Source organism: Schistocerca cancellata, chromosome 2, assembly GCF_023864275.1.
Source record: "Schistocerca cancellata isolate TAMUIC-IGC-003103 chromosome 2, iqSchCanc2.1, whole genome shotgun sequence".
NCBI classification, from domain to species: Eukaryota; Metazoa; Arthropoda; class Insecta; order Orthoptera; family Acrididae; genus Schistocerca; species Schistocerca cancellata.
The window spans coordinates 215,320,716-215,338,062 of NC_064627.1; the positions used below are offsets into that span (position 1 = coordinate 215,320,716).

General features: G+C 43.1%; 1 protein-coding gene across 4 annotated transcripts in view; it reads right to left on the reverse strand.

The window, feature by feature from the left end:
* Nucleotides 1–17,347, reverse strand: part of LOC126161543 (dual 3',5'-cyclic-AMP and -GMP phosphodiesterase 11) — a 386,751-nt gene that overhangs the window by 277,741 nt on the left and 91,663 nt on the right. For 2 of the 4 annotated variants that reach the window (XM_049917470.1, XM_049917469.1), the window contains exon 2: nucleotides 303–329. The exons of the other annotated variants lie outside the window; for them this stretch is intronic. In XM_049917470.1, coding sequence (XP_049773427.1) covers nucleotides 303–329 — 27 coding nt within the window. The remainder of the gene's footprint in view (nucleotides 1–302; nucleotides 330–17,347) is intronic. 4 annotated transcript variants of the gene reach the window in all.

The following is a 17,347-nucleotide window of genomic DNA, read 5'->3' on the forward strand; positions in this document are numbered from 1 at the left end:
TCGGGTTCACGTTCCATATTCCAGAAATTAATCGACTCATTAACACTCATGTGTCTGTCTACTTTTTCTCAGCAGACAGTCACAAAATCAGTTCTGTGTACACTATGGCGAACTTTTGCGACCTCCAGTTGTATCTTGAGGTAACGAAGTCTATTTATTTTTAAAGAATTTCACAGAGACATTTTGTTAAATCAAAATACTTATAGCGATAACTTACAATCTATTATATAAATTGCACTTAGAAGTAAAAGAATTAAAAAATTAATATAAGTAAAACAAAATAAAAGGAAAATTCTACTTACAGTGTAACGACTGGAGAAGACACTCACCTGCAAACAACAAAAAATAAATCAGCTCAAAGTAGCTTGACAATATAGTAATAACAGCAATTTTGCAATATCAGTATACAAAGTTGTGGTAGTCGGTGGGCACCATTCAAAAAAAATTCTCAAAACGAAGGCGAAACTCTTCATGTTGTTGAAAGTACACTGCACCAGCCAACATCCAAATGCAGAGCTTGTTTCGTCTTCTACCTGTCTTCATTTCCTGTTGCCTGACGAACGTGAATTCATTATGCTTTTGCAGAAATTCGACACAAATGCTCTTTATTGAATATTCGGTGATGTTTGTTCAGGCTTTACTAGTTCTGGCTATTTTTAATACTGTCTTTTTTTTCTTAAAATGCTAAATGAGCTAATATTGCTGAAGTAAGAGAGAAATGAACATATTTGTACGAAAGTAAAGTTCTGCATTCTGGCCCTAGACGCACCCTTCGTCACGACCGACCGCCGTGTCATCCTCTGCCAATGGCGATATCGGCTGTGGTACGGGGGGCATGTGGTCAGCACACTGCTCTCCCAGTCGTCGTCGGGTTTTTTGACTTTAGGACTGCCACTCATCCATCAAGTAGCCCCTCGCTGGCCTCACTAGGCTGAGTACACTACCAAATAGACCATGCAGAATAGCGTGACCGGTAGACCTGCAGTCGGCAGAACACGCATGGGGAGAGCGGTAGTGGTGGGGATAACGGGCAGCTGCTGTAGGGAAAGTGCCGTTCTAAACTGATGTCTACGCTCACATTTTCTGTAAATATTAAGTGGAGCCGCTCACTCCCACACTTACATGCTGACCATTAAAAAAGAATTCAGCTGAAAATGCAGCTATTTATTTTCGCCAGGCTTGTTACGGATTTCTCTTGTTACCATGTTACAATTTCCTTCTTTTGCCAGAACACAGCGAAGTTTACACAGTGTCATCTCATTAACACGTTGTGCTGACGTATCTGCGAGAGAATTCTGAAACAGTGCTTTATTATGTTTATTAAGTGAGGAAATGAGGAAAAGTAAAGTCAGTATATTACAAAAAAGCACATCGTCGGTACAAAATAGGCGTGTAAAGTCCTCACTTATGTTTTTCCAAAACCCATAGCATTTCTCGTTTCTCCAGCTATCGACAGCCCCTAAAAATTACGTTATTTCACCGAAAAAGTCTGTAGTTAGTGGAGAAACACGGTAGATAACGCAGTTCTGCATAATTACCATGCAGCAAAATACTCTCCTCTTTGTGTTATCATTTGCCAAAATCTCATTTCGATATCTCAAACAATTTATAAAATATGAGGAATGTTGTAGCTTTATCGCTGGAGTGCTACATCAGATCAGCTTGTGCTACATCAGATCAGTATTCTCTAAATTGGTGACAGAGCCCTCCACACAAGTCTAAAGAAAACTTCAATACGTTAGCTAAATTTCATATGCAACAACATATTATGTAACATGCACCAAATGCAAAATCATAGCGACTCCAGGTTTTCATTGCAAATTTTTTCGAATTTCGCGCAGTGGCTTACGTCCATGTAAATATCGCAATAACTGTGACAATTAACGACATGATGGGCACGCCATCATGAACCTGACATTCAAAACTGTAAGTAACGCAAAAATGAAATCATTTGAGAAAGATCGCAAGGCATGCGCCTCGATTCTGCCATCGCCGACCGGCAGAAAGATGGCAAACACTGTTGGCCTCTCCTTCTGAACAAACGAATGAACTCGTCCAGCGTTCTGGACGAAAACTGGTCACTGTGCATCGGCCACCGTATCTTCCTCTTCCCCCCCCCCCCCCCCCGCCCCCCGAACATAGATCCATGGCAGTACCAGCAATCGAACCCGCGTCTTCCGCATAGCAGTCAGCCGCTCTGACCACTCAACTACGTAGGCGGACACCTGAAGCTTCACGCGTATAAAAGAAGGAAAACTGCATTATTGCTAATACTGAAGAAATTCTACTCAGTGTATTTCGTAAATACACAACATAGAACAACATTTTATATAACAATGAATTAAAACTCATAAAACAATATTCTCAGTATTGGGCCGATGGTATAACAACACATTCTTAGTTGAAAGAAACAACCTTTTTCTGGTTTCCACGATTCTGCTCGAAGGTTATCATACGTTAGGCACCACATCCGTATTCTGTACGTCATAGTTTATTATCAGAGTACTAATTAGTTAAGAGGTGCATATACCCTTTACGTTCTTTCACGTTATTGCAATGTTACTACTTTAACTATAAACTAATACGTTGAAGTTTGAAGGCGCGGAAAATATTTATGGTTAAAAAATATAATTTTTAGTAGAAAAGGAAATGGGGAAGTGGAGTCCATTTGTTTTTAACAGCAGATTGTAGATTTGAAATTGGTCTTGACTTGCTTGGCATTTATCTTCATATGATTATCACAAAATCTTTTTTTCTGAATTGCTGGGCTGTTTATCAGAATTATACAAAACTAAAGATTTCAACGTCTTGAGCTGATGTCAAACTTGGTATAGTATTTGATTCATGTTATGTATATACGTACTAAACTGTACAACCTTTTAAAACTGAGAACATTACTTTCTGTGGGAAGCTGACGTAACTTCGATTAAATGGTGAACATGCAAAAAAGACTTACTAGCGATGATTGCAAAAGACAAGACAAAGGACGCAGCTACTACCATTCAAAAATATAAACCCAAATAGAAGAATTTGAAAAGTGTGACAGATGGTTGTCCGAGCGTATAAGAGAAATCGAGAATGATATGGGACGTAGTATTTATGCTGACTTCAGTAAACATATGAGCTCGCTAGTTCCTATATTTCCATTAAATACTATTATAAATGAAGTTGACGTTAATACTTTAAGCATCCAACAATAATTACATAACTACCGTTGTGAGAGTTAGAAACTTTTTGCTGTGGGTATGAGTATTTACTGGAACAGTGGGTCAAGTTTAGAAAAATAGTGCATTAAGAACTAGATACGATCCATGTAGAAGAGTTCATGGTGGTTCTGTAAATAAGCTTATACACAAACAGCGAATATTCCACACAAAAGTGTAAAGCAACACATGCATACAGAGATGCAAAATGATACACGTTTGGCGATCAATAAATACCTTAAGGGCATCTCGTCGAAATTCCTGTCACAAAACGCTAACATCTGGTACTATGTAAAGCTACCAATCGCACAAGCGGCAGCGTGCAGGTACTCACGAAAGGCAGGCCTGAAACTGAAAATAGTGCCGCAGAAGTAGAAACGCTTAACTCGGTTTACAAACGTTCCTTTACAAAGGGAGATACGGGAGTACCTTCTCCATTAAATTCTCTCAACATTTCAACAACGTGCGACACAAATATTGGTGTTGCGGTACTGAATAACTGCTGAAATCAAATGTAGAACAAGGCTTCAGAGCCCGATGGTACCCTCTCGATTACATACAGAAACTCTTTTAACCTTAACAGATTGATTGCTCTGACAAAACACTGTGCCGAATAATTGAAAGGAAGCACAGCTAACAACCATCGACAAGAAGAGCAACAGAAGTGATCCTATAAACTACATACATGAAATATTAGAATACATTCTGTACTCAGACACAATAAGATAAGATTGAACTCTTCCACGCCAGCCAGTACGGATTCCGAAAACATCGTTCACACGAAACGCAAAATGCGCTTTTACTGAGCTAACACTGAAAAATATCAAAGGGTGACAATTAGAATAAGGCAACCCGGGTAACAATGTGCGGGATGTGAAATGGAATCATCACGTTATGCTCATTCCGTCTAAAGGAAGAGATGTGATCAGGTCCAATGGTGAATATTATGGAAGTGCAATGTGTCAACAAATGTGGGGCGGCCGCTGTGGCCGGGCAGTTCTAGGCGCTTCAGTCCGGAACCGCGCTGCTGCTACATTCGCAGGTTCGAATCCTGCCTCGAGCATGAATTTGTGTGATGTGCTTAGGTTAATTAAGGTTAAGTAGTTCTAAGTCTAGGGGACTGATGGCCTCAGATATTAAGTCCCATAGTGCTCAGAGCCATGTGAACCAACAAATGTGACTGCTTACACAACATTGGTGCATCCGACCCTAGAATACCGTGCAAGAGTATAGAACCCATACCAAACAGGGACTAACGGAGAATACTAAACGTAAGATAGGAGCACGAAAGGTGTCAAGCTTGTTTGACCCGATGGATGGTATTACGCAAATGCAGACAATACCTGACCTGGCAGACGCTTGAAAACAAACGTCCACTATTTTTCAAAGACCGGCTTAGAATGCTTCAAGAACCAGCATCAAGAGTGAATTCTAGAAATATACTACAGCTCCCTACATAACGTTCCAGTCGGAACAATAAAGACTAGGTTAGTCTAGTTCTCCCAACACATGCATTTACGCAATCATTCTTCCACAGCACCATACGGGAATGGAACGGGAAGAAATCCTAATTGGTGGTATAACTGGAAGTATCCTCTTGCCACACACTTCACAGTGGCTTGTAGAGTAGAGCTGTAGCTAGCCGGCAAGCGAAAGGTTCAAATGGCTCTGAGCGCTATGGGACTTAACTTCTGAGGTCATCAGTCCCCTAGAACTTAGAACTACTTAAACCTAACTGACCTAAGGACATCTCACACATCCATGCCCGAGGGAGGATTCGAACCTGCGACCGTAGCGGTCGCGCGGTTCCAGACTGTAGCGCCTAGAACCGCTCGGCCACCCCAGCCGACGCAAGAGAAAGCAATGGGGTACTACTTCAAAACAATCTTCAGGTTAATACCCTGGGCAACGAGAGAGAGAGAGAGAGAGAGAGAGAGAGAGAGAGAGGGAGAGAGAGAGAGAGAGAGAGAGAGAGAGAATGTACTGAATAATGATCGTACCGCGCAGCGGTAATGTTAAACGAAATTCTTTTACTGAAATACAAGTGACTACCACATCTATTTTAAAACCTCTTGACAAAAAATGTGAATTTTTTAACTAACCCATGGCGCTATTATATAATGAATTTTGGTCAGGTCTGCTAGCAACCAATGGCCAATACCTGGGGTTTTAAAAATTCTGATGGATCAGTTTTATAACAAGCTGGCTATACGAATATGCTGCGCCTTGCCAGTTTGTAAAGTTAATGAAAAGTCCATAAAAATAGCAAATAAATAAACGGATGTGTCTGCCTCGATAAATCATAATAAATTGATGGCGTACGGCTGTCATTTTTAATATTACCATCGTCATTCTGTGTGGTTTACTTGGCTTACTCCAGTTTTCAGTCTTTTAATTAACGCAATATTATTTTATTAATGGCTACACTTCTCACAGAAAACATGACAGAACATGGCGCGTTTTACGCAGCCTCGAGTTCGATAAATTAATGTAAAAACCTTTTTTAAGCGAACTCTCTCGGGTTCTGTGTATGTCATTCATGACTCAAGAGAATAATACATTTTTATTTGGCGATGAGGCGATGTAAGTCAGGTGGAAAGATGTTCATCCGCAGCTTACTGACAAGTTGGTATCACAGAGAGTGAAAAAGAGGTCGCGCGCGCCAGAGCTAACTTGTTGTCTGGAAACTACAAAGGGTTTCTCATGGAAGCTGCGGTATTTCTTGTTTTCCTTTCGACCGGCGTGATGCAACACCAGTCGGTCTGCGGAACAGACTTCCTCTGACACGTTTTCTTACCACAATCTGCAGTGCAACACCACGACCAGAGCTGCAGGCGTGGTTTTGAAAGACGTAGGCGGGTGAAAACCTTGAAACAGACATCTTACACAAAGGGAAGCCTAAGTTGCCACTTCGGAACGAGTAAATAAATGCAATCGCGCCGTTGTTAGCCATAATAGCGTTAATGACCTTCATGGGGAGGAGAAACAAGTTGAAGCAATTTCTCATTTGTGTGGCCATGCTGTCCGTAGTTGCGGTAACAATTTGTGAGGGTATTTTTGTTCTGTCGTTACAACAACAAGAAAATGCGTGTTTTTCTCGCCAGACGCATTTCACTTTTATTGATGTAAAGCATGATAGGTGGTCTCTAATTAAAGATACTCACATTTTTTTGTTTTTAAGATCTAAAAACGGTTCGTTAACAGTTAGTTTACTTTTACGTACGGTAATTTCTGCTTTGTTTCTCGGCTACAGGAAATGCCGTCTGCTGGAACGTCTTTGGTTCCTTTCTTTATTGGACGCTGATATTTGTAGTCTAAGTTTTCGCTGCTTTGCAGAACTACGCATTCTTTTTTACGTTTTAGACAGCACACTTATTCGTACACCACAGTTCAAATAGAATCACACACATATAATAAACTACAGACAAAAAGCAAAAAACAAATTATAGGTCAAAGACAAAGTAGTGCCAATGTTGGCACTACGAAACACAATACACACTTAGAAGTATACAAATAAACAGTAAATAGTGGCGTACGAAAAAGTGTGCTGTGTAAAACGTAAAAAATGCATAGGTGTGCAAAGCAGCGAAAATTAGAATATTTATAAGAAGTGCTAGCAGACAGCATTTCCTCATGTCAACCCACAAGAAATTACCCTAATAAACTATTAACGAACTGTTTTTCGATCTTAAAAACAAATCAAATTATAACAGTTGTAATTACAGACCACTATGATGCTTTACTTCAATAAAGCGAAATAACACGCATTTTCTTGTAGTTGTTCCGACAAAACAAAAATACTCTCAGGATCTGAAATCAAATTTTCCTATAACGAGACGAAGAGAAGAATTCGCCACTGATGTGTGCTTCCACTGCTGTAGAACTTATTTTTCATAGACAATGAATGGCCCCATACTGTAACGAGCAGTTGCCCACTTTCCTCCACTTAACTGAAACGCTCTATGAACATGTAATACGAATCAGTGCCAACAGCCGCTGTACCTCATCCGTATCAATTTTATGCGTGATTTTCCATCGTGTGCAATAAGTATTCGCAAACCGTGGCAAACAATTCGACAAAAATAACATCAAACACAGCCGAATGAGCAATTTTTTTAGATTTTTCCTCTGGCGGAAATCCAATGTCAGGCATTTATCGTTTTCGCAAATAATGTCTCCCCCTGGACGAACAGTAACAAGAAATTCATACAAATAACACCAAATTTGTTTTCGCAACCGAATAACAGCCACTAACTTTGTTTTTTCAAGTAAAAATTATACCGTTCCACGATTTCAGAAAAGCAGTTTTACGAAGAGAAAAAATTTACTGTTTCCATTTTGACAAGAAAAATGCGTTGGCTTTGTTGGCTTGTAATAGGGTGAATGGTGCCTAATGAGGTAGTTTATATTCCACTCTGGTAATGTTTTAAAAGTTACTGACCACTTGAGTTAAGTGAAGCGTAAGTAGATAAATTCTCTCGTGTAATCTATCAACCTGCATCACTTCGACAGCTGCAGCTTCGTTAGCGGCATAGTTGCTTTGCATTTGGCTGAAAAAAGAAATGTCTTGCAAACACATACAACTGGGATTAATACTGTCACAGAAACAATTGAATATTCCCAGTTTTAAATGCATTCTACTACGTAATTTCCTGTCAGATCTGCAAAAGAGTTGCATCTTTTAATTCCCTTTCTTGCCCACAGCAGTTTTATTTGGAGAAACGAAGTTACCTTTGCATGGGCGGGTAGAAAACATTCAAAGACACGTTGCTCTTAATGAGCTCGTTGTGGAAAACAACTAAGATTTGCTGTGAAAATGTAGGGTTAGCAATACGATGGAAACAATGTAATGAACGCAATTAACACACCGTTGGTACACTTTTCTTCTGTCACGCTGCTACGACTGGCTGCAGCATGGATGCACACACTCGATTAACATAGTAATTTTGTACCATACGTGAGACAGGACTTCCTTCAATCAGTGATAAAAGAAACCTGCAGCAAAATTCTCTGCACCTATACCTGCAGACGTTGATAATGTTCAGGTCTAGTGCTGTCTATCAAACCTCGCCTGATAACCCATCAACGAGACTGGAGCAGCACGGTTGCCTTGAAACACGCCGTCCTAGTTAGCGAACATCTGCAGCATAGGACGAAGTTGGCCATTCACTATGTTCGACCTTGCGGAGTACCATGAAACCGCGAACCATACCACGATAGACTCATCTCCATGTCTGAAAGTGTCGAACAGTTGTTAGATGGTGAAAAATGACTCGTCTAACCACATTATTCTTTTGTATTAACGTTGGCCAATGTTGCACGACCGTGGACTCGTAATTTACATCGTACTGACTTCCTCTTCAGAATCAGGCAATTCAGATCAGTGAGATAGCGTTTTCGTTCACTTATCTTCAGTTCTGATATTTCGCAGTGAGTTGTGTTTACGGTCATCGTCTTGCACACTGTTGTGCTCTGCACACGAAACGCAACAGGAACATCATCTAGGCTCTTTCGAACATACTTCCCCCGTATAATTTTGCACCCACGACCTCCGATTAACTGATTATGTAACGTATCGGATACTGCAGGGAAAGTGAATTCGTACTTAGTTAAGAGAGAACAGATGAAAAGCACGAATGAACTGCATTTATCAGCTCGCGCCGATTATGTGCTCGAAAATGAATATGCGACCTTTATTTTGATAACCATTTGCTAGCACTGCTGCCTATGTGTATTTCATAATCTCCGTTGCCAAGGAAGGCGCAAACCTGGAGACAAACGTAAGTAAGCAAAATCTAGAGCCACTGACGCAAACGCAATCAAGTTTAGTTGCGCGAGGGCGTGCTAAGAAGATTTGTCTCCGTATTTTTTATTCCGCTCTCAATATCGGTTGAGTTAATACATGTCATGCGCACTGCCCAGTCAACTTCCGGCTTCGCTGTCACAAGTTGCAACTCTCTGCCTTTAGAGGGTTCCAAATTGTAGCCTGTAACGTGGAGGTGTGTAAGGTAGTTCCTTCTGTGCGTGACAGACCCTCAGAAAACAAAGTACGAATTCGGGGAGTTCGCTCGCATACGGAGCACTCGCTCCTTCAGCAATGCAAGGCCAGACCGTACGCGAACGCTGCGACATCCACAAGAATCCGACGCTTGGGTTTCACTGTCATCGATCACCCTCCATACAGTTCCGACTTGGCCCCATCCCATTTTCATCTGTTTCGTAAAAACTTAAAAGAGAACGTTCGAGGGTTAATTTTGATAGTGATAAAGCGGTACAAGAAAAGGTGTAGTTGTAATTCCGTCAACAAAGTCAAACATTGTACGGTGACGGTATCAACAAACTGGTCTCTCGTTAGAAGGAATGCGTTCATCGCCAGGGTGACTATGAAATATGTAGACAAAGAGAATAAAGATGAAGAATGTTAATAAAGTTTGTTTTATTTAACCAGCTTTAAGAGTTATCCCACAAAAAAATCGGTGGCATTGTTATTCAGCACGCCTTCGTAACTGGGCACTCTCCGTACTCAAAATTCAAGAGCTTTTATTTATCACCTATAAAAATTACTTGCAGCGTATAGCGAAGTTATAAATTGCGTTCTCTAAAACAAAAAACTACCATCATGTTCCATTCGCTGTCTGCAATGGCGAACTGAAACGCATTCCAAGGATTTTCGTTTACTCAGCTTCTGGTGGATTACTTTATATTCGAGATCTCTTTAAATTGTTGGCAAAGGAATTATGTTGTTTTTCTTCTTAATCTTTTTTCTTCTTCTTCTTCTTCTTCTTCTTCTTCTGCCTCAGTTTGAAAAACATTTTGATGCAGTGTCCTGCTGGTCTACCCTGTGCAAGCCTCTTCATCTCTGCGTTAACTACTGCCAGCAACATCCGCCTGAACCTGATTTTAGTACTTAAGCCAACAAAGAAATAGACTACACTTATGCAGCCTCTCCACATTCCTAATCACAGATTTACTAAGACTTGTTTGTCCCCCTATTGTCCTCGGGGCAAATTCCTCGTCACAAATGAAGATCAGGATTTAAGAACGAATTTACGACACCCGTCGCCATTATTACCGGAATAGTTGAGCCCGAAGAAAGACAAAGGGTAAAATAAGCCGCTCGTGATGTTTTACGAGCCTTGGCGTTTGCCAGTCGGCTTGGCGCCAGAATGTTAGGTGTTAACGAACTCTGCCCGCTCGCTTATTGCATAAAGAGGAAGCCGCAAAAAACTGATGATTTTATACCAGTTACATTAAAGTTGAGTCCCGAAGCGTTTCGCAGTCTGGTGCGTACAGTAAAGACTGATAAGCGACCACGGCCATGGTCCATACAGGCCGCGGTGGTCTAGCGGTTCTGGCGCTGCAGTCCGGAACCGCGGGTCTGCTACGGTCGCAGGTTCGAATCCTGCCTCGGGCATGGGTGTGTGAGATGTCCTTAGGTTAGTTAGGTTTAAGTAGTTCTAAGTTCTAGGGGACTTATGACCTAAGATGTTGAGTCCCATAGTGCTCAGAGCCATTTGAACCATTTTTGAACCATGGTCCATACAATACTGCCGCATACTGCGTAGCAGCGACGAATTCGTAAATTGGATTGTAAGGCGTTACACTATCAAATCTGTTATTGTATTGTATTGTTTGTTAAGCGGGAGCCTAGAAACGCGGAGAGGCTCCGTCCCCGCCGCAGCCGCAGTGGTCCACAACCCCACGACGACCACTGCAGTCCACTTCACCCCTCCGCCGCCCCACACCGAACCACTCTTTCAGGGTTATTGTGCGGTTCGGTCCCCGGTGGACCCCCTCCCCCAGGGAACGTCTCACCCAGACGAGTGTAACCCCAATATTTGCGTGGTAGAGTAACGGTGGTGTACGCGTACGTGGAGAACTTGTTTGCGCAGCAATCGCCGACGTAGTGTAGCTGAGGCGGAATAAGAGGAACCAGCCCGCATTCGCCGAGGCAGATGGAAAACCGCCTAAAAACCATCCAGAGACTGGCTGGCTCACCGGACCTCGACACATGTCCGCCGGGCGGATTCGTGCCGGGGACCAAGCGCTCCTTCCCGCCCGGCAAGCCGTGCGTTAGACCGCACGGCTAACCGGGCGGGCCAAATCTGTTATTACACTGTCAATTCCAATTTCCCAAAAGTTGAACCAGCTATCCTATTAGCCTATTATCTAGTTGAGTTTGTACGTATTGTATTTGGAGAAATTCGCAATAGTCCGCCAACAATTTCAAATGACGCACAATCTCGCAGGTAACAACAAATATGGGGACATGAGAATCGGATTTAATGCCTCAACAAGGTTATTTATTAGACACGGAACACAAACTCGGAAAAGTGAAGGGCAAGATAGGACAGGAACTCGGCTGCGTCTTTTGAAAATAATAATCCCAACATTCGACAGCATAGATTTGGAAAACCAAGGAAAACCTAAACCTGGATGGTCTGCCGGAATGCTACTTGAATTGCAGTCCCTTCTAGTGCGAGTCCAGTATCTTAAGCCCCTTTTTACACGATAGAGTTTCTTTTTCCTATTGATTAGTCGAGACAAGTGCATCTACTGCTGTGCCTCTGGCGTTTTATTCCCGTACTAATTCTCGTCTCTTTTGAATTGTCATTTTCATTTACACGTCAGCGCCAAAATTGCAGATGTTGTGAGAGCTGTCTGCTGGCACCTGAATGATGAAACTGAGGTTCTGAGGGACTATCCTTTTTACAAAAAAGTCGAAAATACAGTAACAAAATGTAGGAAGAAGCAATGACAGTAGAGTTTATGCACCAATGCATAATGCTTAGGGGAAGTTCATGTCACTAGTCTTGCGGTAAATTATTCAATATCCTGAGAACTGAAAGAATAGGAAAAGTGCCCTCCAAACGTTTCAGAACGTATCCATTTACTACCTCGAGAAAATATATACTTCGAAACGCATCAGACAATATATAGAGCCTTTGTATCTTGTTTCCTTGCTAAGTGCCAAGTACCAACAAAATTATTTTTCTCGTCCAGTAATTCTTTCTCACTGTTGAAACAATTTTCATTAAAACACGTTTACCCATTTTCGTTCTTATTTATCCAAGTGTAGGATTTTTCTCTGTAAAACGTAAATACTTTTTGTTTTCAGATATTTCGTCTCTCTAGTAGGAAAAACACGAGGACCTTCTGTAAATTTTCAGTGTGTCACGAAAACAAAGCAAACAACACAATAGAGATTAAAAAGGCACGAAATCACAAAATTCATTCTATAATAGGAGTAAGATTGACCAGAGTAGGCAAACCTCCAATTTCATCAGACGCTGCTATAGGCCCTTGTCTCTGAGCATGCGCAGCGTGCAGCATACTCGGAAATTTAGAACACTCTCGGCACGATCTATAAATGATTGACATCATACACAGACTCACGTCGTGGTTAGCTGCTGATTTACACGCAGGCACGAAAGGTGCACGCACTTCGAGTAGTCGATTTTGAGCAGAAAGTCGTTCGTATTAAACGGGCTTTACCAACAAATTAAGTGTGAATGTGATAACAGATGTAATTAATGTGTTCTCCAACATGAAATCCGATATGAGCTTAGCGATAGTACTGCACTGGATGTATGTAATGTGTCCTCCTTTGCACCCTACTTTCCTAAGCCACCTCCTCCCTCCCCCATCCTCGCCGTCTCTCTCACTTCCTCATTTCCGTAACTTAGACACGCATAAGCATGCTTTGTGTAAGTTTTGAAGCAGACACCAATAAAGTGGAATCTGTTTTAGGAAGAGAGTACTTATGAAAATATGAATGCAAAAGCCATAGATAAAATTCAGAAAGATCTACTATCTTCCAAATCATAAGAAATACAACTTATTACCAAAACAAGGGAAAGAAGAAGCAAAAAAATTCCTTTCGTTACTGTCAATCTCGCGGCTTTGCAATGAAGTAGCAAAAAGTACTAAGCGACCGAAATTCGATTTTTGGTCTAAAAATTTCTCTTAATCAAACATCACTTACAGAAGCAGAAACAGAATTATCTCCAGGCTATGCATGTAGATCAAAACAGAAATGCAAGGTAGTTTTGGAAGATGTCAGAGTAGAAAAAAATGATTTGCAAGCCCTTTATTTTCTACGGAGAAAGACGCGAGGGATTTATAACTGCGTTATTCTGCCAGCCATGGCCATTCGATTTAGCAGTTCCGAACCTGTATATCGTGTGAAAGAAAAAGTGTGTGTATTTTTACACGAGACAGCACTAGCCACAATAGAAAACTAAATACCTACAAGCATGTGAACGGAAATAAAGACTTTTCGAGATACGGTGTTTTATACTAGCCATCTGTCTGTTAACACAACAGGAGATGCTCAGTGTGGTTACCAGTCATTCGTATACATACTACAGCCCTCAACCTCGCTTAATCATGTACTCGAGTGAACAATCCTGGCTGCCCTCGGTGGTTACACGAGTGTAACATCCATTTCTGTAACATGAGTGCAGTATACAACAAAGCCTTCAAATGCCCGCACTGCGTAAGTCAGAGAGATTAGGGTAAGGTAAATGGGGAAGTCAAGCTACTGTACCTCCTAGACAAACCCATTGCTCACTGAAGGTTTGTTGTAGGTACTGTGTTACGAGGCGTGGAGCTTCTGCAAAGGTAACGTTCACCAACACAGCAGATATTTCGTTGGCCAGCACCCATTAATCTGTCTGGAACCACTAATCTTGTTCCGATGCCAACGCAGCCTCAAACGATGCATATCGACTGACAAATAGAGGAGTCAGTTATAACAACTCTGACAGCATACTAAAAAGACAAAATACAAGCATATATTACTGACAGAAGTAAAATGGCCCATATCTCAACAAAAACTTGTTTTCGGACTTACGGTTATAATAGCTTCTTGAACAAGTTTTGACCAGCACTATCTCCCGTAAGAATGCTTCTCTACAGCTATGCGATCAGTGTGGCTGATGTACTGAGGACCCTGGTGACAGGACGGCAATGAGCTGCATTCAGCCTCGTTATCCAACTGAGGAGAGGAGCCACTTCAGCAACGACTAGCAGTCTGAGAAACCAGCATTGGCCAAGGGAGAGTTGTGCTAACCTGATGGCCATTCACTCCGCATCCGACTGACGCCATTGGCAGAGGATGATACGGCGACTGGTCGCTAATGAATGGCCCATTTGATATATATACGGTGGCTCAGATGCCCCTACATAAGGGTTTTATGCAACCTGCAACACCTTGAAATACCACATGCAAGATGTTCGTGTTCTCTCGCTTGCTACGTGCAAACTATCAGTCCTAACGAAAAAATAAACGGAACCTTTTCATAGGACATTTAACGTGTTTAAATTTTGTACTGGGATACGTTTTCTCTAGAGGCTGTTGTTTCGAATTATTCACGAACAACGTACAAAAATGACCTTCAAATGCGTTTTTCTTGAGTAGTTCGAAAACCGTGACTTCTAGCAAAAACATACCCCGGTAGAAAATTTAACTATATTAAATTTCCTACACTCGCGTTTCAAACAACAATAGCGACCAAACTGCTGGAAGCATGAATAGCGAAAATGTAGTAAGTGGTGACATCCGTTGAGAACAAAAATACGTATCTGGACGTGGACGCAACTGTAAGGCTATCTACGACACTAACAGAAAACTAAATCTTGCGGCTATCTGCCGCAGGCGCGCCCACCGAAGGGTTAAAGTGTAGCAACACAGCACGTTGTTATCAACGGAGAGACGTCTACAGACGTTGAAGTAACCTCTGCCGCGCCACAGGGGAGTATTATGGGACCATTGCTTTTCACAGTATATACACTCCTGGAAATTGAAATAAGAACACCGTGAATTCATTGTCCCAGGAAGGGGAAACTTTATTGTCACATTCCTGGGGTCAGATACATCACATGATCACACTGACAGAACCACAGGCACATAGACACAGGCAACAGAGCATGCACAATGTCGGCTCGGCACTAGTACAGTGTATATCCACCTTTCGCAGCAATGCAGGCTGCTATTCTCCCATGGAGACGATCGTAGAGATGCTGGATGTAGTCCTGTGGAACGGCTTGCCATGCCATTTCCACCTGGCGCCTCAGTTGGACCAGCGTTCGTGCTGGACGTGCAGACCGCGTGAGACGACGCTTCATCCAGTCCCAAACATGCGCAATGGGGGACAGATCCGGAGATCTTGCTGGCCAGGGTAGTTGACTTATACCTTCTAGAGCACGTTGGGTGGCACGGGATACATGCGGACGTGCATTGTCCTGTTGGAACAGCAAGTTCCCTTGCCGGTCTAGGAATGGTAGAACGATGGGTTCGATGACGGTTTGGATGTACCGTGCACTATTCAGTGTCCCCTCGACGATCACCAGTGGTGTACGGCTAGTGTAGGAGATCGCTCCCCACACCATGATGCCGGGTGTTGGCCCTGTGTGCCTCGGTCGTATGCAGTCCTGATTGTGGCGCTCACCTGCACGGCGCCAAACACGCATACGACCATCATTGGCACCAAGGCAGAAGCGACTCTCATCGCTGAAGACGACACGTCTCCATTCGTCCCTCCATTCACGCCTGTCGCGACACCACTGGAGGCGGGCTGCACGATGTTGGGGGTGAGCGGAAGACGGCCTAACGGTGCGCGGGACCGTAGCCCAGCTTCATGGAGACGGTTGCGAATGGTCCTCGGCGATACCCCAGGAGCAACAGTGTCCCTAATTTGCTGGGAAGTGGAGGTGCGGTCCCCTACGGCACTGCGTAGGATCCTACGGTCTTGGCGCGCATCCGTGCGTCGCTGCGGTCCGGTCCCAGGTCGACGGGCACGTGCACCTTCCGCCGACCACTGGCGACAACATCGATGTACTGTGGAGACCTCACGCCCCACGTTTTGAGCAATTCGGCGGTACGTCCACCCGGCCTCCCGCATGCCCACTATACGCCCTCGCTCAAAGTCCGTCAACTGCACATACGGTTCACGTCCACGCTGTCGCGGCATGCTACCAGTGTTAAAAACTGCGATGGAGCTCCGTATGCCACGGCAAACTGGCTGACACTGACGGCGGCGGTGCACAAATGCTGCGCAGCTAGCGCCATTCGACGGCCAACACCGCGGTTCCTGGTGTGTCCGCTGTGCCGTGCGTGTGATCATTGCTTGTACAGCCCTCTCGCAGTGTCCGGAGCAAGTATGGTGGGTCTGACACACCGGTGTCAATGTGTTCTTTTTTCCATTTCCAGGAGTGTATAAATGTCGGAAGTTCCATGCGGCTTTTCGCGGATGATGCTGTAGTATACAGAGAAGTTGCAGCATTAGAAAATTGTAGCGAAATGCAGGAAGATCTGCAGCGGATAGGCACTTGGTGCAGGGAGTGGCAACTGACCCTTAACATAGACAAATGTAATGTGTTGCGAATACATAGAAAGAAGGATCCTTTATTGTATGATTATATGATAGGAGAACAAACACTGGTAGCAGTTACTTCTGTAAAATACCTGGGAGTATGCGTACGGAACGATTTGAAGTGAAATGATCATATAAAATTAATTGTTGGTAAGGCGGGTACCAGGCTGAAATTCATTGGGAGAGTCCTTAGAGAAATTAGTCCATCAACAAAGGAGGTGGCTCACAAAACACTCGTTCGACCTATACTTGAGTACTGCTCATCAGTTCGGGATCCGTACCAGATCGGGTTGACGGAGGAGATAGAGAAGATCCAAAGAAGAGCGGCGCGTTTCGTCACAGGGTTATTTGGTAACCGTGATAGCGTTACGGAGATGTTTAGTAAACTCAAGTGGCAGACTCTGCAAGAGAGGCGCTCTGCATCGCGGTGTAGCTTGCTCGCCAGGTTCCGAGAGGTTGCGTTTCTGGATGAGGTATCGAATATATTGCTTCCCCCTACTTATACTTCCCGAGGAGATCACGAATGTAAAATTAGAGAGATTCAAGCGCGCACGTAGGCTTTCCGACAGTCGTTCTTCCCGCGAACCATACGCGACTGGAACAGAAAAGGGAGGTAATGACAGTGGCACGTAAAGTGCCCTCCACCACGCACCGTTGGGTGGCTTGCGGAGTATAAATGTAGATGTAGATGTAGAGATTAGATCAGGACAGAAAAAAGGAATACATCTTCAGTTAATCAGTGATACAAGAAAGACTTTGTGGTATTTC